Genomic DNA, 23,981 nt, shown 5'->3' on the forward strand with positions numbered 1-23,981 from the left:
ATGACGTCGGATGTATATGAGCGCAGGCGGCGGGATCTCTCTCCCTTTTACCGCCATCGGAGCGGAGTCTCTTTCTTCCTCGAGACCGCTTCACTGCGTAGCGCCGCTAACCAAACCAGCCTCCGGCTAGACAGCGAAGGTAAGAGACGGGAGTTGGAAATGGCTTCGGTGCTAACGCCCCAAACTTGGTCGTCGTCCCCGAAGTTGAATTTCAGTCCCACTGTACGAGCGAACGGTGGCAAGAGGGTGACAGCGCTGCTTTTGCTAATGCTAGTCAAGTCAGACAGTGGCAGCAGCCATTGAGACTGGCTCCACCATGATGTGTGTTAACGTTACACGCGATTTGGAAAAAACAATAAAACAGCGTTTATGTTCGTCCGCTTCCACCGGACTGTTTGACCGGTCATTGCGTTCGCAGAGAGGACAAAACGCTGGCCAAGTCCGGCACTTGTCGGCGTTTTTCGACATTTGTTGACACGTGTCTCCTATCTTGTAATTTTGGACTTGACCTTATTTTTATTTTTGTGGAGGATGGGTGGGTGGAGATGGAGGGGGACGGGGGACTGTTCACGAGACTGAGCTTTACTGATAACAGCACGCGGCGTTTGGTTGAATTAGATAGTTGTTTCTATTACATAAGGGGAAGCTGGTTAAAACGTGGTGCTGGAGCGTTGACACCACTTCCTAACTGGCCCATATTTTCTAGTTACAGCACCGTGTCTGTCGAAACTGTTCCTCCCACTTGCTCTCCCCGAGTAGTGCGCATCGAGCTAGCAGCACGCAAGCTAGCTTTAACTAGCAGCGCACACACAAGAGCTCTTTGATACTAGACTGAGGCAGGCCGGCTAAAGTTGGTCTGTACACTAGCCGTGGTCCGGCTTGTTTTATGTAGGTAAAATGAGTAAACGTTTCAACAGGTTGGCTGCCAAATGAAGCCGAAATGTGGTTTCAGCAGGCAGGCATCCACCCGGGGCTTTTTGTTAGTCATGAATGGGTCGACATGACTTCAGCATGCAACACGTGGTCGCTGGGCAGGGATAGAAGAAATGGCTATCTTGAGTAAGGGTCTGTCTTTGGGCCAGTTTGATGTTTTTAGGAGAATGTAATCAATTAGCTGCTCCGTGTTGCAATTAGTCTTCTCTGGGAAGACTTAGGTGGGTTTAAGTTGTCTTTTCTTTTTTTTTAATGGCAATTACACACCAAACAAGGTGGGAGCAGCTTAAATCTGTTTTTTTTTGTTCAAATGAATCTCCACATATAGCTCTGGAAGCGCTGATGTTGTTATCACTTTTCACAGTGAAAAAACAAGTTGAGGTATTTTTAGGGACTTAAACAATGAGGCATGCTGTTGATATTGACGCAGGTTGGCCTGGTCAATTTGATAGAAAATGCTCCAGGCTGGTATTATCCTGTGCGTAATATACCCAGGTCTTTTTTCGTGCATTATAAGCCAACCACCCCAACTAAAAACACTGTCATCTCATTCTCCACAGTGGAAGTTTTTTTTTTTTTTTTGTCCTAAGAGCTTTCTCCAGTACTTATCAATAATTTGGAGAAATAGAGAGTTGGTAGGGATGGTGGGTGTCATCCTAGAGTCCCATAAAGCACATGTGCTTTTATTATTCCTAGACACTTTCAGATTTATTCATTTGTCAGTGTAAACTTAAAAAGTGAAAGCCTGAAAAACGTTTCTTGCTATTCCAAAAGTGGCAGCCTGCAGGTTATGTAATTAAAGTCACAAACCAGCCAACAAGGCAGGCGTCTCCCTAAATCAGTTATCCTCTGCAAGAGGGAAGAAACACATTGATCTGTCGTGTGACTTTTCCAAGCTAAGTGTCACACCAGCTCTGCAGCTGAATAATCTTGGCATATCGGCTGAATATAGCCCACCTGAGATAAACGGTTATGATATGCTGCTTTGTTGAAATAATTTCCTTGCTCGGTTGAAAGACCTACATAGATTTTTGGTTTCGATTCTAATTTGTCAAAAGTTAAGTGTAATAGATTATAAGCTCCTGGGCTTTAGTTCTTGAAGCCCTGCAGCTGCTAGTGTTACAGGCTAACAAGGGACAGATTTGCCCCTGGGATGACAGGTGAATGTAGTTAATGAGCTGATGAGTTGGGACAGCAGCCAGAACATGGCAGTCAGGAAAAGGATTATGGAGCTTTTACATCATCTGCACTCTGCTGAAATGCCATCGTGTCATTCATGTGTTGCTAGGTCAATGATGGTTCTTATAAAATGTGTCTTGTAACGTTGTCATGATAAAGTAGTGGTAGTCAAAGTCCATTAGACTTTTAAAAAATTGAATGTTTTTTTTTCTTAATGGGGAAAAATACTCTGGCTCATGTGTTCCTCCATGGCACTCAGCTGCCTCTTCAGTGAGTCTCGGTCCATCCTTTATGGGTTTTAGCAGTTCTTTTCCTGTTCCATGGACATAATTGCATGCAAGTCGCATCCTAGAGCTGGTGGAGAACTGGTTCCTGTAGTGCTAAGCCAAACTGTACCAGGCTACAGGAGTAGAAAAGGGACTGCTGTCAAGCAGCTAAACTCCTAGCTGGTGGAGTTGGAATATGTCTGTAGGGAGAGGCAACTGAATTGCATCACGGACCCCTAATCAGTCTCTCAGGGGAAGGTGGCCTTGGCTGAGTGGCAAGGGGGTGGGTGGCTAACAGCCAGGGTTGATCCCATGTAGACTGGGATGGGACTCTTAAAATAAGCATGTGATGGATTTAGACAAATCCTGAGTGTTTAATAAAAATTCTTTGGAAAAAGAAGTTAATTATTTATTTACTTAATTATTTGGGGATGGGTGTGTTTGTAGAGATTAAAGTTTATTTGAATATCGATCATAGCAGCTAATAGTAGCCACAGTGCTAAACAGATGGCTGTACTGATCGGCAAAGGACTAATGAGGGGAAAATGACATTCATATGCACTAAAGTCATTTTCAGTCTTTTGTTTTTAATCAGTGTGTGAATGCCTCATAAGGCTCTGCTCTCTTTGATCTTTCATGAGATGCTGTCAATGCTGTGTTGACTGCAGCCCAGGGTTCCTTTTATATGCATTTTTCATGCATTTCCTCTGGAGTGGAGGGTAGTGCTGTGTGTGCACTATTTTCAGGAGTAGCATTAGTTATACAGCCAGTTTAGTTTCATTTGCATCAAAATGGTGAGTCTGCAGTTTTACATTTTTAAAATTATACAATAAAAACTATCATTTTAGTTCTTTTGTGGCAATAAGAAGGGAAGAGGACTTGAAATGAAGTAACTCGAGTTTTTGTGGTTTATTATTAGCGTTCTCTAACAACATTGTGGGGCGCTTATTGCAGAAATTTGTTTGGATTTATTTTTTTTACTGTGGAGGTGCTCAGTAACATTCCAGTAGCTGTTTAACAACACAATGAAGGACTGTTACATTTAAACCAGTATCTTTATATTAGCTTAGAAGTTGGTTGTAAACAGTGTTCAATGGAAATCTTAGTGTACTAATTAAAAACATGAATGCACATTAATATCCTCAATGCCCCCGCAGATACCTTTCCTTTCTGCAAGTTCTTAATATTAGTGGAAATGCCAGGCTTCTTGTTTTTAAGTATATTACATAAAATTGTTCAAAGTGATGGTATTCACCCTTTAACTGCTTACTAGAAAAAGATGTGTAAAGGTAGAGATGAGGCTCAACAGACGGATGAACTACTGATAAGAGCCGCATTCTGGTGGTGGTCATTACTCCTGAACTTTCCACTGTGACAACAGAAGTTGCATAACATAAAGTGTGCTATAGCTCAATCATGCGTAACCTCATGCATGTCTCTTTGGTGCCCTCTGGTACTTATACAAATTGCACTACACCTTTGTGCGTATGAAATTTCTGCCTATTGTCATTAAATGATTTACTCTGGCTCTTGCAGCCAGTTTTTAAACTGAAACTAGTCATTTTGAGCAGGTTGTGTTAATAAGTTGTCATCTCCTAACCTGGTTAGGATAGATGCAGCTTTGCCTTTAGGCTGAACAATGTTGCAAAAAGCCTGTGTTGTGCACCCCTCTGGTAACAATAACGTTTCATCCAGGATTTCTAAGCTAACTGGTTCTGTTCTTTCTTTCTAGCATCACTTGAGACTCGGTTAATATGGCAGACATCGACAAGTAAGTACATTATGTGGTGTTGGTAACCAAAATTAAACATTTGGCCTCTCTGTCAACTCGTTTTTTTTCTTTTCTAAGTTGAAGGTGACATTTTTTTGTGCTTATAAGGTAAACCTTGAATACACGAAAAGCAGAACCATGGAGGGGTCCAGATTAGTTGCAGTAAAGCCTGACAAAGGGTTTGCTACAGGTGCTCCTGTTGGGACACCTGTCAAAGCATCCACACCCCAGCCTTTTATTCTAAAATTCCTGTGTCGTGGTTGCAAAAGATATGAAATCGGACTTTTTAACATGAAGCCTACAGTAGTTGGACTTGTGTTTGGAGCCAGCTTCATGTGGTCATTGGAGGAACTGCAGTTTCTGGTACTGAGTTTTCAGATTCAGAAAGTGCCCCTCAGCTTAAATCTAAGGGTGCAGTGCAGTAGGAGCTCCTCCACACACCTCTCCAACAGCTAGGGCTACCTTTTTTTCCCCTTTAAATGCGCGTTTTACAGGCCACCTTTAAAACACGTATGGCTCTGTAACAATGGCCCAATCGGATGGAAGCTGTCTCTTTGACTCTTAAATTCTTCCACTCTTGGGCATTGATTTTTCACAACAGTCTGCAGCCTGATGGAAGGATGAGACGGGCTAGTGAAGCTGTGTTATGTTCAGTATTGAACTCTGATAGTGCTGCGTCTTGAAGTTGGGCATCATGTTTCACTGCTTTGAACAGCATCATGGGTAAAGGCAGACTCCAGTTTTGTTTACTAGTGAATTTTTAGAGCTGCACCGCATCACTGCTGGCCCTCACTCAGTATCAGGATGATCTTGGGCAAGGTGTGTCAGCATGGCAGTTGGCTCTTCGTTGTTAGTCATGCTATTACTGCCACATGTGGCTGCCATAGTGGTCAGCCAAAAGATGCCAGGAGTAGTTTGGCCAATCTTAAATGTTCCTTCATAAGTATGGCTTTGTTTTGGCTAACATCTCCACCTTCTGTCCTCCCCCTCTCTCCTCGAGCAGCAAAGATCAGGCTGAGATGGACCCAGCAGATATGGAGGATGTTGAGGAAGTGGAAGAGGAGGAGACGGGAGAAGATGAAAACAGCAAAGGTAAGGCAGTCTCAGTATACTTGCAGTCTAGAGTTGAATTGTGCATATTCTGTGGTTTAGGTGAAATGTAGAAGTGGGGGAATGTGGGGTCACATGTGCCCCCCCCTCCCCAAAAAAGCTATTTAGCCAGTGCCAAAGGAATATCAATAGCCAAGTGATAACATTGAGAAGATGACAATTCAAACACGATCAGTGGGAGAACAAAGTGGCACATAAACATGAATACAGCATAATAGACTTAACAGTTGAGAGCTGGGAGCACTGATCCGTTTTATTTTGGGATCTCGATGCTGTTTATGTATTCTTTGATCCTCAATGGTTCCGACGACTCCTCACACATTGGCCTACTCCCAGCTTATTGTGGCTAGATATAGATTGCTGCTCGGGCCTATCTTTTTATAGCTAGTTTGAGCAGTCTTTTAAAAGCCAGACTTGAAAGAAGACTGATTCTGGCTGCCTACGTCTGATCTGTCACAGCCGCCGGACTTTAAGGAAATCTGTACACAAGACCTAGAAGCTGGGGGAGGATTATAAATGCATGAGTAATACATGGTTGCAGCCTGCTGGCGTTAACATGCAGTGTAGACCCTCATTAAGAAATCTTTTGAGGTTTCACACATGAGGGCTGTTGTGGAACACCTGTAACTTGGGAATCACAAGCTCTGAACATGTTTGAGCTGAATGTAAATCTATTGATTACATGAAGCACCCCACGCCCTGCAGATACTCCTCTGCTTCATTGTAGGGTTTCAGTAATGCTGTAGCTTCAGTTGCACAGGTACAGTTTCTGTAGTGTGTGGATGCACTAGAGAACAGTTCCTGTGGTTGGTAGATTTGGGAATGATTAAAAACAAGTTTTTATTGCTGGCTGTGTATTAGCGGCACCTTGGTTGAAATTCAGTTACTACTACAGTTAGGGCTGTGCGATATGACCAAAATCTCATCTCCCGATATAAGACATCTATCGTCCGATAACGATATAAATCACAAAAATGTTACATTTTCTGTAACTTCTGTGAATCTCGGGCAGCTCGACTTGCGTGAAGTGTTTCCAGCTGCGCGTCGTGTAGCTGGAGTCGAGTGTTTTAACCAATGCATGAAACGATACATTTTTAGACATAAGTTGTAACAGCCGCCGTTTTCTTTGAGTATTTATTACACGGCGTGCTGCAGCCTGTTCTAACGTTTGAGTCTAAGGTTTATTTTTTAGCACCTGGCGTCTTTTACTTCTCATCCGTAAATAATCTGCTCTTTCACGGGATTCAGTTTATTTTGAAAAGTCTCAACAGGATCTTGAGCTTTATTGTGAAAGGTTTATGTGGAACATAAACAAGCGGACACGCGATGGCGTTACCATCGTTGTTGCTAACAACAACGCATAAAAACAGGCGCTTGTCCGTCCGTAGTGTGGTTATATTAAATATAAGAGAAAGAGAGAACTTTAAGAAATTAATATAACCACTACAGTGACCATCAAAACCATGAAAAAACATTGCCATAAACAGTTTATTTTGTGACACACGAAACAAACGATAGCGTAAAATGAAACTATAGACGTTTTTATATCGTTATATCGAACAGCCCTACCTACAGTCGTTCCAGTAAGCTGAGCCGATAGACTTTGACTTGAGGTTTTTTTTCTTTTGTTTGTTTTTGGTGTGTTTAACAACAGGGGCAGTTATAGTTGCTGAACTTGCCCCTGCATTTACATAACTTGAGGAATGTGCTACAACTGCTAGTTAACTGAATTCTGACAGTGCTGCAAATGTGTTTTAACATAATTCAAATCCCCCACAGTGACCCAGTTTAAGTGTGTATAGCTTTAAAACCTCAAATATAACAATTGAAGACTACAGGGGGATCAGTGTGTAAAGGTGTAGTGATGCTTCTCTAAAACAATCTACTGTGGTGGTTTACACACAGGTCAGTGGTTCAGTTTCAGCCAGAGACACAAATCCACTTTCAGGTTTCTTCAGGAAGGTTATCCAGGGTTAAACTATACCAAATAAAAACATGTGGCGCTGCTTGCTGCAGTGACCCCTTGTCACAAGGGGAGCAACATTTGTTTTGTCACTTCATAACAGCCCCCTTCTTGTGTTTTTGCTCTACTACAGAATGCTACATTAAAGCATCTGCTTAAGGAGCTGATTTTGTCTAAATTCAGAGAAGCTTATTTCTTTATTTGACTCAGTGCAGCATCCCAGACAGCTCACTGATTTTTGGCTTGTAATACAAGGGACATGTCCAGGATGTGCCAGCAGAGAAAAGTGACTTCCAGTCTTTTTAATCTTCTCACCTGCCAGCAGCAATCTGACTGAGCTTTGATAGGTGTGAGCAATGTGTCGGACACTTGGGTTGTACCATCTGTCACCTGTCTGGCTGCACAAAGGAAGAGCACTCTTTGACTGCTGAGCATATATGTATATGCAACATTCATAATGCACATAACCAGACATCAACCTCTGTTTCCACACTTTAACCCTTTAAGACCTACGATAGAACCAAGTCCGCCAGAGCTTATATTATATTTTTACATGCTGTGGAGCCATTTTTATGAGCATTTCAAGTTGCTATACATCAATACAACCATTACAGCCCAAATTTTAATAATATGTCTGCATTAAGTGCATAGTAATTACATAAATTGCAAAAAAGTGCAATAAATACAAAAAAGTGCAAAATAGTTTTTGTTTTTTTAACATATATTTCTAGTTAGAGAAATTTAAGAGGCTTATCCCTCAAAACTGTAAATACAAAAAAGTTGCACAAAATAGTTTCCCACCACAGGAAATTTATTTTGAGTGTCTTCATAGTTTTATTTTTGAAATACACCAATTTTTATATACTGCAGGAAAAACGAAAATAAATATTATAATGCAAATTTGCAAAAAAGCAGCATATGCATCAAAATAAACTATTTCCAGCAGTGCAATATGAGTCCTAAGCATCCCAGAAACAACACAGAAAGTCAGAAAGTCAAAGATAACTTTTAAAAACACCAGTATAGGCTCATGAGGCCCTGATGGTAAAAAAACTACATTTCCGCGAAAATGACATCAATTCCGGTTTCGGGCAGGTCATGGCGGACATGCGATAGTTCGTGCTGGCGTCTTTTCCAACGTAGGAAGTGTTATGAACAGCTGATCGGATCGGCAAAGCGCGTTTCTGGAATATTATGTTTTTGTTGCTGCAAGTGCTTTTTATGCAGTTTTTGTAAAGCTATATGTGGAAGGAAACTGTGACCGAGGACAAGCTGATGGCATAAGATGTAAGTACAACTCCTCCGCTTTCATATGCAAAAAAAAATTACTGCGCTAGCTTACGTGGTTGCAGAGCTACCGGGATTTAAAAATAGTTACGCAAAACACAGCGTGCCCGCTCCGATTGGTTTTAAAGGGTTAAAGCATACAACAAGCAAAGTACTTAAGAGCACTCCACCAAGCAGTGATGCAATGGTTACAAAAACAATCGTAAAATTGTTGTTGTGCAGCTCCTGATTTGGGTTTCAATTATAAACCAGTATATTTGAGTGTAGTTTTAAGTGAATCCCACTCAACATCCGTTCTGAGATGATGCTCAAGTTCTGCTCAGATTTCTTTTCACTGTATGTTTCTCTTCAGCTCGTCAGCTGACTGTCCAGATGATGCAGAATCCACAGATCCTGGCTGCGCTGCAGGAGAGGCTGGATGGTTTGAATGGCTCACCATCAGGGTACATGGAGAGGTGAGGGACGGCTCATTTGTCTTGCCTGAGCAACACACAGGCAGCTCTGAATTGAAAATAATGTACACACTTTGTTTTTATATTAAGGTTTTTATGCAAGAGTGGTATTCACTACATTTTGTTCAGTAGATCCTGCTTTTTTCTTTTTTTAAGTCTGGCTGTTGGCAACTGTTGCTGTGGGCTTTCCATCAGTTACAGCAATCACATCCACCTACAATCTACATGCTTTAGCATACTGATGAGTATCTGAAATGGTGACTACACCTTGTTGAGTAGAAATGCAAATGAGTTTGGAGTTGAGGTCAGCCACACCAGCGGTTAGCATCAACGGTACAGTCAAAACAAGAGAGTCATGAGTTGATGAGCATCTACCAGTGTGACACTACATGGCCCAAGAAATACAACCGGCTTTCAGTGTGAAGCAGGTGGGCTTCTTACATTGAAGTGTGAAGCGTCAGCCCCTGGCGAGGTCAGCTATTATCATCTCGGATGCAATGAAGGAAGAACGCATGTTGAGTTTCAAACGTCACTTTTTAAGGACAGCTGGTTTTAAATTGGGTATGCTGAGGCACATAAAGGTGAGATGTATGGTAATAGGAAAATCCATTTTAATGTGTTAGAGACTTCCAGACTGTAGGCAGTGAAACATTAAACAGAAGTTCAAACAAGACAAAATTGTCTGTTTGGATTTTGCATTTTAATCCAGTCTAGCACTGCTTTCTCAGTGTAAGTGGCTGTGAGCACCTGGTGTCCTTCATAAACCAGCAAACCAGAGAGCCTTTAAAATAAATGCATACAAGGATGTTGTGGAAAAGGACAGTGGGGCACTGCATTTCAGGGCATAGTACTGGCATCAGTTGTAAATGAGGGCTGCTTTAGTGGGCGAATAGCTGCACAATGACTTTATTTTGTGTAGTCACTTGAGCTAACATGGATCAATTTGTTGCCTGAGTCCAGGAAATGTAATCGCAGCTGACGTGAGTCATAGTTAAAACGAAAATAATCCAAGTGGAGGAGATACTTTTAACAAAAACCACTCCGAAGGATGCTTGCTGAAACGGCGACAGCTCAGTCAGTGGTTGGGGCTTCTGAGATGCTAGGTTGTGAGCGTCGCTGTGCGTCTTGGCTACGGGGCTGAGCCACCCACTGCTCTCTTCAGCAAAACCATCAGCAAGCAGCTCTTTAATCAACATGTCGAGTGTTTGGCAGTCACCAAACTCACCGGTTGCATCCCAGCACTTGGGACTCAAACACGCGTTCCCCTGCCAGGCTAGTGCAGGCGTCTCTAATTTACCACGCTGCAGAGAAACTGGACTCGGTGCAGTCTCTCTGCACTTCTGAGTCTGGTTAACTGTTCTGAGATCATTCAACAGATTCTAAAGATATAATTAGGATGTTAAAGTTGCAGGGTGTCCAAATGGGACCGCAGAGATGTGCACCTTCAAATGCAGAAACATGAGGTCTGATGTGAATGAACAAGCAGAAAGAGCAGATTTGCATTACAGGAGAATTTATTCCACCATCAGATAAATGCACTATATTGAAAGCTAGCTGAATGGAATTGGTAGCATCCTACAAAATAAGTCTGCGACGAGTTGGAAATGAGAAGCATGGATGTGATGAAATCGTTTCATATTCATTTCAGTTTAGGTCTTAAAAATATAAACTGTCATTAAAAGCAAACATGGAAGTGACCTTGTAAGACACGAGGAACCCCTCTCTCATCTACAGCAAGAACCAGGCTACAAGTTCACCAAGTGTCCACCAATAAATCTGCTATAAAAAAAGACGATGTTAAGTGAAGCAAATCTGAATAAAAGCAGTTCTCAGCATAGTTTTACTGTTTTTAAAATGTTTTCTTGGAAGGCCATCCTGACTCACTATGGATCCTCTGGGGAGAGTATGTCTGTGCACTCTCTGCAGATTAACTTCTGAAGAGGGGGCCACTATTTGCCTCAATCACTATTTCCCCCTGTGACCTAAATTTTTTGTAAGGGCTAGAAAACGAATGCCAATCAAGTGGATATCCATTTATTTTAACTTGGAGTTTAAATATTACTTTTCAATAACCAGGATTGTCCTCATGTCTTCTGTTCATGTGTCCTCCCTCAGTTTACCAAAGGTCGTAAAGAGACGTGTCAATGCTCTCAAGAACCTGCAGGTCAAATGCGCCCACATTGAAGCGAAGTTCTACGAGGAAGTACATGAGCTGGAAAGAAAGTATGCTGCCCTCTACCAGCCCCTCTTCGACAAAGTATGTTTTTGGTCTTGTGTATACTATGTAAAGAAGTCATGATTTGTCACCACAAAGTCAAACTTGCTGCGTATTATGTGTTCCAGCGTGATGCAGCCACTCTTTAGTCACTCACAGTAAGACCAGAAGCCTAATTTTGAATGGCTCTTTACAGAGACTTATGACATAAATGACAATTTAAAAACTGTCTTTTTAGAATCTATTTATTTATTTTTGTTTTTTGGAAGAACTGTTGAATCACAAATTCTGCTCTTCAGAAGAAACTCTCATGAGTCTACAGGTTGCATATACATTTACCTAAATATTGATTAAATACAAGAATCTGCTGAGCGCTTGATGAGGACCAAAGCACTCGATTTGAACAAGACTTGCAGCTCTCGCGTTGTAACTGGACACGAGTAGGTTTAGACCTGCATTGATGCTGATGTGTTTGACGCTTTCGCCTTGAGCATCATTTGCCTCGAGTGCACACTTCTATGAAGCTACATCAGGATTTAGAAGCAGCTCAGGGAACTTAGAGCTTGCATAGAAAACGTATGGCTCTGGTCTGCTGTTTGAGCACACTCCATGTGTGTGTAAGTGTATCTATAGTAACCATAGCTCTTTCATCATTCTTCCATCTGTGGTGGAGCCAAAAAAGCAGCTTTTCTCAGATATGCTGCAAACCTTTGATAATCTGGGACCAGAATTTTTCTGGGAAATGAAACGAGTTGTTTTCTCAACTATAAAAAGAGTTCCTCTTAAATGTTAACTGATAGTCAAGTAAATGCTTTAAGCTGACTTGTGTTGAAAGGTTTGCTTTGTGTTGCATCAGAAGGTGATGAAAGAGGAGGTTGTAAAAAGCCCCTTTATGGATTTGGATCACACTGTTGTGCTGCGTGTAACACAAGTGCAGTGAGGACTGCTTTCAAGCTGCTGTTCTGGGTGTTTCTGATGTCACTAATGCTGTGTTAAAGGCTCTTTTTCCTGTAAAATAACACTGTTTGAAATGACTACTCTGCCATTAGCATCCAGAGGTTGCTTGTTCTCATACAACTCACAGACTGCAGGAATTGTTTATTTTGTAAGACCTGATTTGCTGTGGTATAACTTGCAGTGTAAAACAAATGCATGTGTAAATTTGTAATTCAGATGGTTCTCTCGTTTCCTCACAGAGAAGCGACATAGTGAAAGCAGCTTATGAGCCCACAGATGAGGAATGTGAATGGAAAGCGGATGAAGAGGAAGAGCTGACAGTACGTAAGCAGGGACAATGACAAACACACCTGCATGCTTACTGCATTTTTCTGCTTTCACATTTCGTACGTGGACCCAATTGTCTTCCCAAAGTGACAGCGCAGCATCCAACCATCACTATTTCAGACATCTGCTCTCAAAGAGTGGATTAAATCTGTACTATGGTGCTGCATGTGAAGCTAGGTTTGTTTTTAAACACCCCCTTTTGGTCATTATTGTTCAGTGCTGTGTGGTTTGTATATGTGGACAGGGCGTAAAATATTTGGTTTGTTTATTCACCAAACACACAAACAAATATTTAGAAGAAAACCTCTTTTAACCAGGATGAGATGAAGGAGAAGGCCAAGTTGGAGGAAGAGAAGAAGGATGAGGAAAAAGAAGACCCCAAAGGCATTCCTGAATTCTGGTTAACGGTTTTCAAAAATGTGGACCTGCTCAGTGACATGCTGCAGGTATGTTTGCACACACAGAAAATGGGTCACAGACAGCGACGACTTCTCTAATTCAATAATCAGGGTTTGCTTCCACCTCCTGGCCAATAGCTGTATAGGCTGTGTGGTTTTTTTCTGTGTTTGCTTCTAAACCACTTTTTCCCTCCCCTCAGGAACATGATGAACCCATCCTTAAGCATTTACAAGACATTAAAGTAAAATTCTCAGATCCAGGACAGCCAATGGTAAGTGTGCTTCATACTTTAAATGGCTGAAACCAGTCTATTTGCTCATCAGCCTCTTGTGTTCACAGAGCTTCACATTAGAGTTCCACTTTGAGCCAAACGACTTCTTCACAAACACAGTGTTGACAAAAACCTACAAGATGAGGTCAGAGCCTGATGAGAACGACCCCTTCTCCTTCGACGGGCCAGAGATCATGAGCTGCACAGGGTGAGTGTCGGCCATTCTTTCTTCTTTGCAGGTTTTTGTTTTCTAAACAAATTTCGATGCACATAATGAAAAGCTGCCAAAGAGCTTATCAGTTCTTCAGTTTGGCACCTCAGCTGTCACAGGCTGATGGAGTGGTGCTGTTGAGTGGGCAACGTGGCAGCTTGTGAACTGACAGGACTTTGAAAGTCATAGCATTGGTGCATCTACCAAATATCTGAGATGAGTCTGAACTCTGTGACCTCGACGTCACAATTTATAAATCAAATGTATACCAAACTGGTTGTTCTCCAACCAGAGAGCCAGAGGATAATTGAAAGTTCTTACTGGATAACTCATCCCAGATGTTTTTTTTTAGATTTGACCCTTCAAATGCTGCCTCCTGACCTTGTTTCCATTGCTCTTTGTTTTTGACAACAGCTGCACGATTGAGTGGACGAAGGGCAAGAACGTCACATTGAAAACAATCAAAAAGAAACAAAAGCACAAGGGCCGCGGCACGGTCAGGACGGTCACCAAAACGGTCCCCAACGACTCCTTTTTCAACTTCTTCACCCCACCAGAGGGTAAGAGTGACATGGCAGAAATACCGTTGCTATGCAGAGTTTGCTCCAGTCTGAGTTTTGTTTGCATCGTTTCATTTTGATCTGTGCTTTCTTTGCAGTCCCAGAAAACGGCGAGTTGGTAAGTTAGTGCTTTTACACACGTTTTCACCTGGGATGTCTTTTGATATTAACTTGAGCTTCTTTATATGAGACACTTCCATTAACCTCAAAGATCATGTAGTCACTTAAAAACATGATTTGTTGACCCAGATAAGTAACTACAGTCACGGTTGCCAGAGGGGCTGTGACTCTTAATATTGAGCAAAGCCGCTAGAGTTTGGCAACAAACTGTTTTCTCAACTTTTGATTTTGACAAAATTCAAATTTGATCACAAACTAACTCCGGCTGCATCCTGGCACATGTTAAAGGCAAACCTTAGAGACTGACAGTCCAGAGGATTTGTAATCAGTTTTGTACCCCTTCTTCCCTCCAAGGAGGAAACGCACTTCCGATGCCATTTGTATAGACATGCTGAATCAGGGGCAGCTCTGGTTGCTTCTCACTTTGTTCAGGAAATGCACGAATAAACTGTCTGATTTCAGGATGAGGATTCGGAAGCCATTCTGGCTGCTGACTTTGAAATCGGCCACTTCATCCGCGAACGTATCGTACCCCGAGCGGTGCTGTATTTCACAGGAGAGGCCATAGAGGATGATGACGATGATGTGAGTGTGGGCATTTGATATCTCGGGTGGGGTTACAAAGTGATTGAGTTGTAAGAATTAATTCAACTTAAATAAGCATTTTAATTTGGCATGATCCTTAACAAATGTTTTTGTTTTACAGTATGATGAAGAGGGAGAGGAGGCAGATGATGAGGTAAAACCACCAAAAAACTACCACAGGCCACTAAAGCTTACATTTTAGAAGTTGTAGACTGAAGTTGCCTGTGCTGTGTGTTCAGGAAGGTGAAGAGGAGGCTGACGAGGAGAACGACCCCGACTATGATCCCAAGGTGAGAGGACATGTCTAAAGATCTCTGGTGCTGTGAGAAAAGACCTTACTCAGCAGTTCTCAACTTTGATGGCTCAGGATTTTCTTACTAAGGCGACGGGTAGCTTCATGAGTCACTGCGTTCAGAATCTTTCTGCATAATTTTCTGTCACTGAGGATCCTGAGCTGCAGGTGGAGAACAGCTGATTTCAACATACAGAATACATACTGTCAACAAATGCATCTCATTTTACACCAGCTTTAATTTGCTTCAGCTTCTGTTCTGTTGTGACCTCGGTTTGGTCCTCTGGTTAAGACACAAAATGCATCCAGCTGATATTTTGTCTTTTCAGCGCTCCATTTTGAGTTTTACAAGTTGTTGAAATTTGAATGCTGCATGTTGTCGTTAAAGCTAAAGTAACACAGATACAGTACGCCAGAAACAAAAGGACACGAGGAAAAAAATCCTTCAAGTTTGTACAGAATTTTAGCCAATAGGCTTTCTGCCATTTTTCTGCCACATTTGGACAAGATTTAACCTCATTTTATGGTCACTGCCCAGAAACGTATCAAAATCTGCCAGTAAGCAGTTTACTTCATCACCTAATAAACAAATTCATCTGGAAACCACGGCAATCTTAGTCTAAACCAGGGGTCGGCAACCCTAGGCACGGCACGCGACGGGTTTACTGATGGCACGACCATAGCTGCACTGGCCAGATTTTTATTTTTTGTAATGGTATAAACAATGAAAGGTGGTGGATGCTGGCCGGTGTGTAAAAATAACTGTTTGGTGGCATCGCGGAGCTTCCACAGATTCAGTAACATTAGCAAGTGGTGGAGGCAGCAGGTGGATGAGGGAAGGGGAGGCAGGAGGAGAGACCCGAGACGGTGAACTGAACTTCAGGTAAGAAGTTATGACCTGCAGTCTATCTGGGTCAGATATGAACCAAGTTTAGGTGCAGTTTATTTTTGTTGTGCTGACTTTTTACAGTCAGTTACAATAACTCGTACTGCGTGCTAGCTAGCATGATGGAGTTTCTATACAGCTGGGTGGGTGCTATGATGTTACTGATAGTGAACTTTATTTTATTCATAAGGTTAGTTCGTAGAGTTGCCAACCGTCCCGTAAAAAGACGGAATCGTCTCGTATTCAGAGAAAATAGTACGAGTTTCGTGTTGAGCTGAGAGGGGACGCAGTTTGTCTCGGACTTCAGCTGTTTCTTCTTCTCTCATTCTCTCCCCTCCCTCTCCTGTTGCTACTTCAACCATAAAACTGATCAATGATCAGCTGATCAGCTTTTCTCTCTTGTTTGTTTATCGCCCACTTTGCGCCAGAAAGAGGAAACCGGATGTCGCACTAAACAGCAGCACGTTTGATCAGCTGTTAGAATTTATTTAATAATAATTTCTAGTATCAGCTGATGTTTGCTGGAGCCACAGCTGTAAAGCTGCTGGTCATGATGGTTTGGATATGTGGTGAGAGGGAAACATGAAGATGAAACCAGGAGATGTCCTTACTGAATCATCAGAGCTGAACAGGTGATGGAGAAACAGGTTTACCTTTTAGGTGACATGGATGAGCTGAAGTTATGAACTGTTTCTGAGAGACAAATAACACCAGGATCCTTTTCTAAGTAGCTGACAGCTGGTAACTGTGCAGGGGCGGGTCTAGCAAAGTGTTGCCAGGGGGTCCAGGTAGGGCATTAACAGGGAGAGGGGGGCACAAAGAAATACTTTCTTATTCTCATTTAAAATGTCTGTTATTAAATAATTATCTGAATCTTACAACCAAAGTTTTTATCTGATGTAAAATGTATAGAAATCATACATATACCAACAAGACTGTACATCACTGTCACAACAGTGTCTGTTTTCATTCAAAGGCTTTATGGCTTTAATACCTGGGGGGCCGGTCTCTAGTCAAAATGATTTTTTGTCCCAGTCCAGCCCTGGGCACGACACGCAGTGAATTAATCTGAGAAGGTGCATTAAAAAATAAATGGCTGGGCCAGCGGTGCACATCGCAAATCAGCTCGCATACACACATTAGTTGTGCCGCTTCTTAATGACGGTATCTTAGCTAACAACCCCAACTACCAGATTCAACTTGTAATTGGCTAAAAATAACTTAGAGGGACGTTGTTAGCTTTCCATATTCTGACACTTCAAAAGCTTCAGCACCACGGACACACAACTGGCTGAGTTAATGCAACATCGAAGCAGCTGGAATCCACAGCTGTGCGTGTTCATGGAGCTGCCTTTTCACCTGCTGGACATCACAACCTGAAAAGTTTAACTGTCTTCAGAACATTGCAGAGGCCTTATTGACAGTATTTGGCTCTACATGTCTGTGTGAGCAGATTTTCTCTCACATGAGTCCTCAGGTAGCCTCTGAATGCTGGACACTCGCAGACCTGTGTCTGAGTGGGAGACCAGAGATCACATTAACATGTGTGTCTCTGTATTAACAAACATGCCAAATTGGCCCAGTTTATTTTTCTTATCATTGTTGTGAGGAGACCATAAATAGCATTTGTATTTTCTGTTGTACAGTTCATTTGTTGTTATGGATAAAAAGTATTTTTTTTGTTTATATTGTGTAGCTTCATATAGAGTTATTAAATTTATTGCTAATGCAATCATATGGCACATTGACTTCTGAGGAAATTTTAAATGGCACTCGCCATCAGAAAGGTTGCCGACCCCTGGTCTAAACCTTAGACTGGATATAAAACTTTAATTTAAGTCACAAATGACAAATTAAAGTCATAAATCAAGTTAAAGTAGGTGCTTCTCTCCCCCCCCCCCCCCCCCCCCCCATAGACACAATCAGCCAGACCACTTTGTGACTGAGAGCCAGGGGTCCTTCATCACCTGTCAGTAAACATTCACTGCATTAGAAATAAACTTGAAAATGCATTTAATGTAAAGAGAACATTATACAGTATTTATCAGTTTAACATTTTACAGACAGGGCCAGAAATTCTGTACCCATCTTTGACCATTTGAATAGAAGTGGGCATGCACACACCAAATGAAGTGCAAATCTGATGAGATTTGGCCCCACTGAGACACAATAACAGGTTGTCTCCTGCGGGGCTCTTTGTTCAGAGATTCTCTGCATCCTTCTTGATGAAGAGTAAACAAAAGCACTGGAAACAGCAGCAAGATGCATGAACGTCTGTGATCAATGGACTCAGTGTCCTTTTGTAGGTAGTCGTATTTGTAAGGTTGGGTTTGTGAGGGTTACCTGCATGACCTTGCGTGTTGACTCATTTGGCCTGAGACAACTTTGAATTACACCAAACTGAAGCTGAGTTTGACACCACAGCATGTAAACAAGCATGAGCTCTGCTGCTGCTTTGCTCGACTAAAACATCTGACATTCTGTATTCTGCGAGTTTGGCTTTTTTTTTCTCCTATTCATTGATGTGTCTTCATCACCTGTCACTTTGGCATATTTTGTCAGCTACTCTTTAAATTTTTCCTCACTAGGTTTAAGTGGTGACTGTAGAAAAATAACCCTATCCTGGTAGGTACAGCTCATTAATTGTCAGCTTTTCCACCATCACACCCCCACCACCCTCCACCCCCACACCTTTTGGTTTTGGGTTATGGCTTTTCCATCTTTGTCTCTCTCCACCCTTCCTCGGCTGCTGTGTTAACACTATCCTGACTTACTAACTCACTGGTTTGGCTTTTTTATTTATTTTTCATGAAGTTTAACCCACATTAGAGCTCTGCATTTGCACCTGTATCATTTCTGTATGTTGAAGCGAGCCCAACCTGCTTTGTTTTGTCCCCACCATGTTGAACTCTTCCCATGCACAAACACAGGCTCGTTCATCAGGGTGATGATTTGTTTGGCAAAAATGTCCTTTTTGTTTATGTGTATGAGTTCCCATTTAAATGTCATTGGTCTGTTCGTCCATGAACGTCCTTTGTTTTACTTCATGACCTCTGTTCATCTACATGCCCCCAATACAAGGCTGCTGTGATGTCTTAATGTCTGGTTAAATGGCTCTCAAATGTCCCCAAAAGTGCTTTTAATTCTAAAGGGCCTGTTACAATCCATTAGAACCTGGAGCTGTGGTAGTATATGGAGAAAGAAGCTCGGATGCTGCAGCAGTGGTGTTGGTTACAGACACGGCATTCGTTTTTTGAATGCGTACTTTGAATCGCTCATTAAAAGCCACGTGTGTTGAACGGTGGCAGCAACGACCTCACTCTGTAGTAATGTGTGTGGCATCAGGCCATGAACAGCTGCAGCGTGCCATCATCACCTCTGCAAGTGTGTAATGTCTACTCCAAGGACGTCCCACCCTGAGTGTGCCGGGGGCTTAATCATCCTCTGTGTGCTTTTTAAACCTTAATTTGTTCAGTGTTTCATTTATTTGGCAGCTAATTGATTTGATCAATTCAATTCAATTTTATTTATATAGCGCCAAATCACAACAAAAGTCGCCTCAAGGTGCTTCATAGATACAGAGAAAAACCCAACAATCATATGACCCCCTATGAGCAGCACTTTGGCGACAGTGGGAAGGAAAAACTCCCTTTTAACAGGAAGAAACCTCCAGCAGAACCAGGCTCAGGGAGGGGCGGGGCCATCTGCTGTGATTGGTTGGGGTGAGAGAAGGAAGACAGGATAAAGACATGCTGTGGAAGAGAGACAGAGATTAATAACAGATATGATTCAATGCAGAGAGGTCTGTTAACACATAGTGAGTGAGAAAGGTGACTGGAAACTCAATGCATCATGGGAATCCCCCGGCAGCCTACATCTATTGCAGCATAACTAAGGGAGGATTCAGGGTCACCTGGTCCAGCCCTAACTATATGCTTTAGCATCTAAAGTCCCTGAGTTTGTTTAAAGTGTCGACATTTGTTATTTTGAAAGGGCTAATGGAAAACGGGCTCCTGTGGCAGATGTTTGGGTCTCTCCCAAGTTTGTACTGTGGATATGGAGTCCCATTATTCAACTTTGCTGGTTTAAAAAAAAATACCCCAGCCATTAATTTAATTAACCAGTGGAGATTTAGAAGCTAGATTTTCAGTCACTGACTCTCTGGCAGTTAGCTGGTTTGATGTTGGTATATCAGCCTCTAATCAAGTTACACAGAAATGTCTGATTTCTTTTTGTTTTAGTGAACAAACATTCTCATTATTTTGTCCTCCACAGGACTCATTATGAGATTATCTCACACGGTGATGGAGGCCTCGAACCTCCAGTATTTGTCTGCATTTGTTGAAGATTACTGAGCTGAGTTTCTTTCCTCGCCATAAGTTAAACTGAGGACATCAGATTGTTCTGTTGACACACCCCATCAAGAAGATCCACCAGCTCGTCTTAAAATGAGATCTATCATGTCTGTAATGTTTCAGAGAGATCTGCAAGTTGTCATTTCCTAAGGCACCAAGATACATTTCGGCGTTCTCAAACGGCGACGTTTAAGTCTCAGAAAAATGAGCAAACTGTTTATCTCATGAGAAATTACCTTTACCGGTCGTTTCTGGTTGCTCAGAATGCATCAAGTAGATGAGTAGAAATGTGTTTGCTGGATGAATGTGCTGATAAATGGAACAGAATAATCCTTTAATCCTTTGGCACAGCTGACAATAAGAGTCTAAGTGTATTCTATGATGTTGGAAACTCTAAGGTTTTAGGCTCACACTGATTTCTGAAGTGCTCAGTAACATGTGAGTGCTGAAAGATGGTTAATGTCTGAGGGTTTAAGAGTTGCATAAGATTGACATGCCGGTAGATGTCGACTAATGTGCGTTAAAGCAGGAACTGTAATATTGCTGAAACTGGCATGTTGGGGATGCTGGCAGCTGATGGTTTTTGTGCAGTAGAGGTGGTGGGAGGGGAAGTGGTCCTTACTCAGACATGAGCGCACAGCCCCCTGAAGTTTCCCCGCCACGGCTGTAGTGAAGTAAAAATGACAGGAACCTCCTAGCTGTGTAAAAGAAATACTTGCAATACCTACAGCTCACTTAGGGCTCTATAAGGCTACGTCCACACGTACCCGGGTATTTTTGAAAACGCAGATTTTTCTATGCGTTTGCACCTTTCGTCCACACGTAAACGGCGTTTTCGGTCACTGAAAACTGAGATTTCTAAAAACTCCGGCCAGGGTGGATATTTTCTAAAACTCAGTTTTTGCATTTACGTGTGGACGAGAAAAACGGAGAAAACGCAGCGCCAAAGATGTGCGCCTTTTTTGACGTCACACTGTGCGCCACGTTATTGTTTCGGTGAAATGAATTTCTACAATACTGTTAATTGTTCTCTCTGCAGTGTTTAAATGCTTACATATACACACACAGTTACTGTCCCTCCACACATACGACTCGGTTCTGCTTCTATGCCCCAGCTTTGTTTACTTTTTCCCACCGAGGCTTCTAGACTTCTGATTGGCCAACGGTTAGGAATAACGTTGCTAACCTAACATTCATAATAATTTGTGTGCCTTTTCCATTAATGGTCATCAAAGACGAAGGTTAACGCTAACATTTCTGCACGGTTAGGAATATAGCGCCACCTGCTGCTTTGGCGTGTTCCTAGCAGCGTTTTCCTTCATTTCTGCCTTTACGTGTGGACGGGATTATTTTTAAAACGAAAACGGAAAATCTCCGTTTTCAAAAATACCCGTGTACGTGTGGACGTAGCCTAAAACTCCAAGCCACACATCGGGCTTTATTTGATCCATTTAAGCACTTTATCTCCCTCACACCTGTGGTCAGCTTAGCTTTCATCATGAGTGCTCTGACTCTTACACTCCAGAAGAAAAACTTGAAATGGCCATCTAAGGTTTGTCATTATTTTGCCTCATGCTGATACAAAAAGACATATGGGGAAAGATTAATATGAAGCACTTAAAGGTCACAAGTTGCATATGATAATTAGAACAAATGTTAGCTTAGCAGAGCCAGCCTACTGCTAAGCTAACCTGCTGCTGGAGCGTCCCACGGGAGCACGCGATCCTCTGAAAGTCATGTCGATTAGACTTTCAAATGTCTCACCAGCACCCTGAAGAATCCCTGGCCTGATGTTTATTTGCATCGATACTGTTTAACGAAAAGTATTTTCACACTGCTGTCTGTCTGTGAACGTGTCAGTCATCACATCAGTGTCGTTTCTGTTGCATTTAAAAATAGCTGAGGTGAGAAGTTTGTAGCTGCTTGTGTGGTGGAGTGGCGTGACTGTGTGCCATTTGAATGAGTGTGTGTGGAGCGGCCTTCATCTTAACACCCACCATCCTGTTTCTTACAGAAGGATGCAGCCCCCCCAGCTGAGTGCAAGCAGCAGTGAAGCCTGACCCGGCTGCCTCGAGGATCAACTGCACTGTAACGGCTTCTCAAAAGAAGAAATATATAAATAAAAAATTAAAAAAAATAGTTACTTACCGCCTTATAATGTTTTGTATTTTTCTTGGTAGAGAACTTGGAGAAAAAAAGGTTTCAAGATTTTTGTTACAAAAACTCATGGTAATATACTGGGAGCAGCGTGGCTCGATATACATAGTATTTTACTAGACCTGTTTTCCCCTCTCTTCCTTCTCTGTACCATAGTTAGACTGCAGGAAGATAACCTCCCTCAAAAAGCATGAACTTGTTTCTTCACTGCTAAACTAGTTTGGGTTCTTGTGAAGTCTTTTGTTGTATTTGCTCTTAGACAACAGCTGTGGTTTAGACGGGCATTGCGGCGACACCGATCTATATATCCTCTCCTCCGAGCTAAATTCCAGGTTGTCCCAGTGATTTATTTTAGCTTTTGTTTTCTAAACTCTTAGCGGGACTTGAGCACTTAAAAGAGAACACACAAAGCACTGTAGCATTTCCAGACAGGACGGATGTGTTAGCTGCACCTGAGTGTCCAGTCCAGTTTATTCTGTGGGATCCACAGTTGCCACCTCCTCACCTGACTTTTCTTTTTTCCCACTCCCCCACAATTTCTTTGGGAATTCCTGTGCTCAGCTGCTTTCCGCTTAAACATTCCGGTAAACGGACTGGCTGGCCCCATTAGTGAACCTCTTAAAGAGTCTGCCATTCTTCCTCCGGACGGACTGTTAAAATGATATCAAAACGGACGTTTGCAGTGACGACTTCGCTCCTATGGCTCTCTACAGCCGACTCTCGAACATTCCTTATCTTAAGAAAACTCTGGAAGGTGGGGTGAGTTTGTCAGGATGGCGTCGTTTGGGGACACAGCCCCAATAACCTCACGCTTCAGGCTCCTCGAAGGCTCGCAGTAGTGTGGCTGTCGTCTTTTTCTATAGCACTTTGTTACTCGTGTGGTGTACCAGTGGTGTCCTGTCCAATTATTCAATGTGAGCAGCCCTTTGACTCCTCCCACCCCACACCCGAGGGGATGTGAGGGGGTGCTGCTGTAGCCCCGCTCTGTAGAGTTCAAGTTGTGCTATTTGGTTAAAGTGCATTACCGTTGTTGTCGAGGGAGGCACACTCGTCCCATTCAGGGAAGCTTTATAGGAACAGTGTTGGGCAGATGTAGCGCAGTGGATGACAAGGGGAGGGGGTGGAGTGTCAAGATTGGGCTCACGCCTCACTTTTTCCCTCTTCGGTTTGTTTACCCCCCCTCATGTAACCAATTCATGTCTCATGTGAACCTGAGCCCAGTAGCTGAGGTCACGGTTCATTTTTATCACTGTGAAAGAAACGGGGGGAGTGTGATAATGGCTCATGACCCACCCTGCCCACCAAACCTGCTTCCTTTGTTACCCAGAATGCCTTGGAAAAGGTTGTCGGAGCAATACTCAAAGCCAGGAGAGGAACTGAAATGAAACAGTAGCCTTGCTCCCCCCAGTCCTTTAGCGTCCCCCCCCCCCCCTTTCTCTCCCCTCGGTTGTGAGAACAGCCATGTGTTGGTTGTCATTGGGGCATCATCATGTCCACTGTGGAGATCCAGGGTACTTGGCATTTTGCAGGGAGTATCCAGATCATGTTCATTGGAAATGGACTGACTGGGTTTCTGTGGGGGCGTCCTTCTGAGCAGCTGTTGTCAAGGCAAAATGCTATGCTACAAAATACTAATGTACTCAATAACTGTACGTGTATGTTCATGAATAAATTGGTTAAACATG

The 23,981-nt window shown here is 42.5% G+C and overlaps 1 protein-coding gene across 3 annotated transcripts; it reads left to right on the forward strand.

Moving 5' to 3' along the window:
- On the forward strand, positions 1 to 23,981 carry nap1l1 (nucleosome assembly protein 1-like 1). Of its 3 annotated transcripts, XM_006805550.3 has the most exons (16): positions 12 to 139; positions 4,111 to 4,149; positions 5,153 to 5,241; positions 8,862 to 8,964; positions 11,077 to 11,218; positions 12,373 to 12,453; positions 12,778 to 12,906; positions 13,059 to 13,130; positions 13,199 to 13,338; positions 13,756 to 13,901; positions 14,000 to 14,019; positions 14,484 to 14,606; positions 14,728 to 14,760; positions 14,846 to 14,896; positions 18,373 to 18,409; positions 22,154 to 23,981. In XM_006805550.3, exons 2-15 carry the CDS (start codon positions 4,133 to 4,135, stop codon positions 18,376 to 18,378), a joined length of 1,152 nt encoding a protein of 383 aa, XP_006805613.1. In that variant the 5' UTR covers positions 12 to 139; positions 4,111 to 4,132; the 3' UTR covers positions 18,379 to 18,409; positions 22,154 to 23,981. The 3 variants fall into 3 exon arrangements, with proteins under 3 accessions (XP_087687263.1, XP_006805613.1, XP_006805612.1); XM_087831137.1 differs by lacking the exon at positions 18,373 to 18,409 and having other exon boundaries at positions 1 to 139; positions 4,111 to 4,153; positions 5,120 to 5,241; XM_006805549.3 differs by lacking the exon at positions 18,373 to 18,409.

This window comes from Neolamprologus brichardi, chromosome 17 (genome assembly GCF_056152115.1).
Source record: "Neolamprologus brichardi isolate AB-2024 chromosome 17, ASM5615211v1, whole genome shotgun sequence".
Lineage (NCBI taxonomy): Eukaryota > Metazoa > Chordata > Actinopteri > Cichliformes > Cichlidae > Neolamprologus > Neolamprologus brichardi.

Excerpts from the sequence above, each read along its gene's own strand:
- nap1l1 (XM_087831137.1), top strand. The coding sequence starts at position 1 with ATGACGTCGGATGTATATGAGCGCAGGCGGCGGGATCTCTCTCCCTTT. Across the intron at positions 14,020-14,483 it reads TCCCAGAAAACGGCGAGTTG|GATGAGGATTCGGAAGCCAT; the intron begins GTAAGTTAGTGC and ends GTCTGATTTCAG. Across the intron at positions 14,761-14,845 it reads GAGAGGAGGCAGATGATGAG|GAAGGTGAAGAGGAGGCTGA; the intron begins GTAAAACCACCA and ends CTGTGTGTTCAG.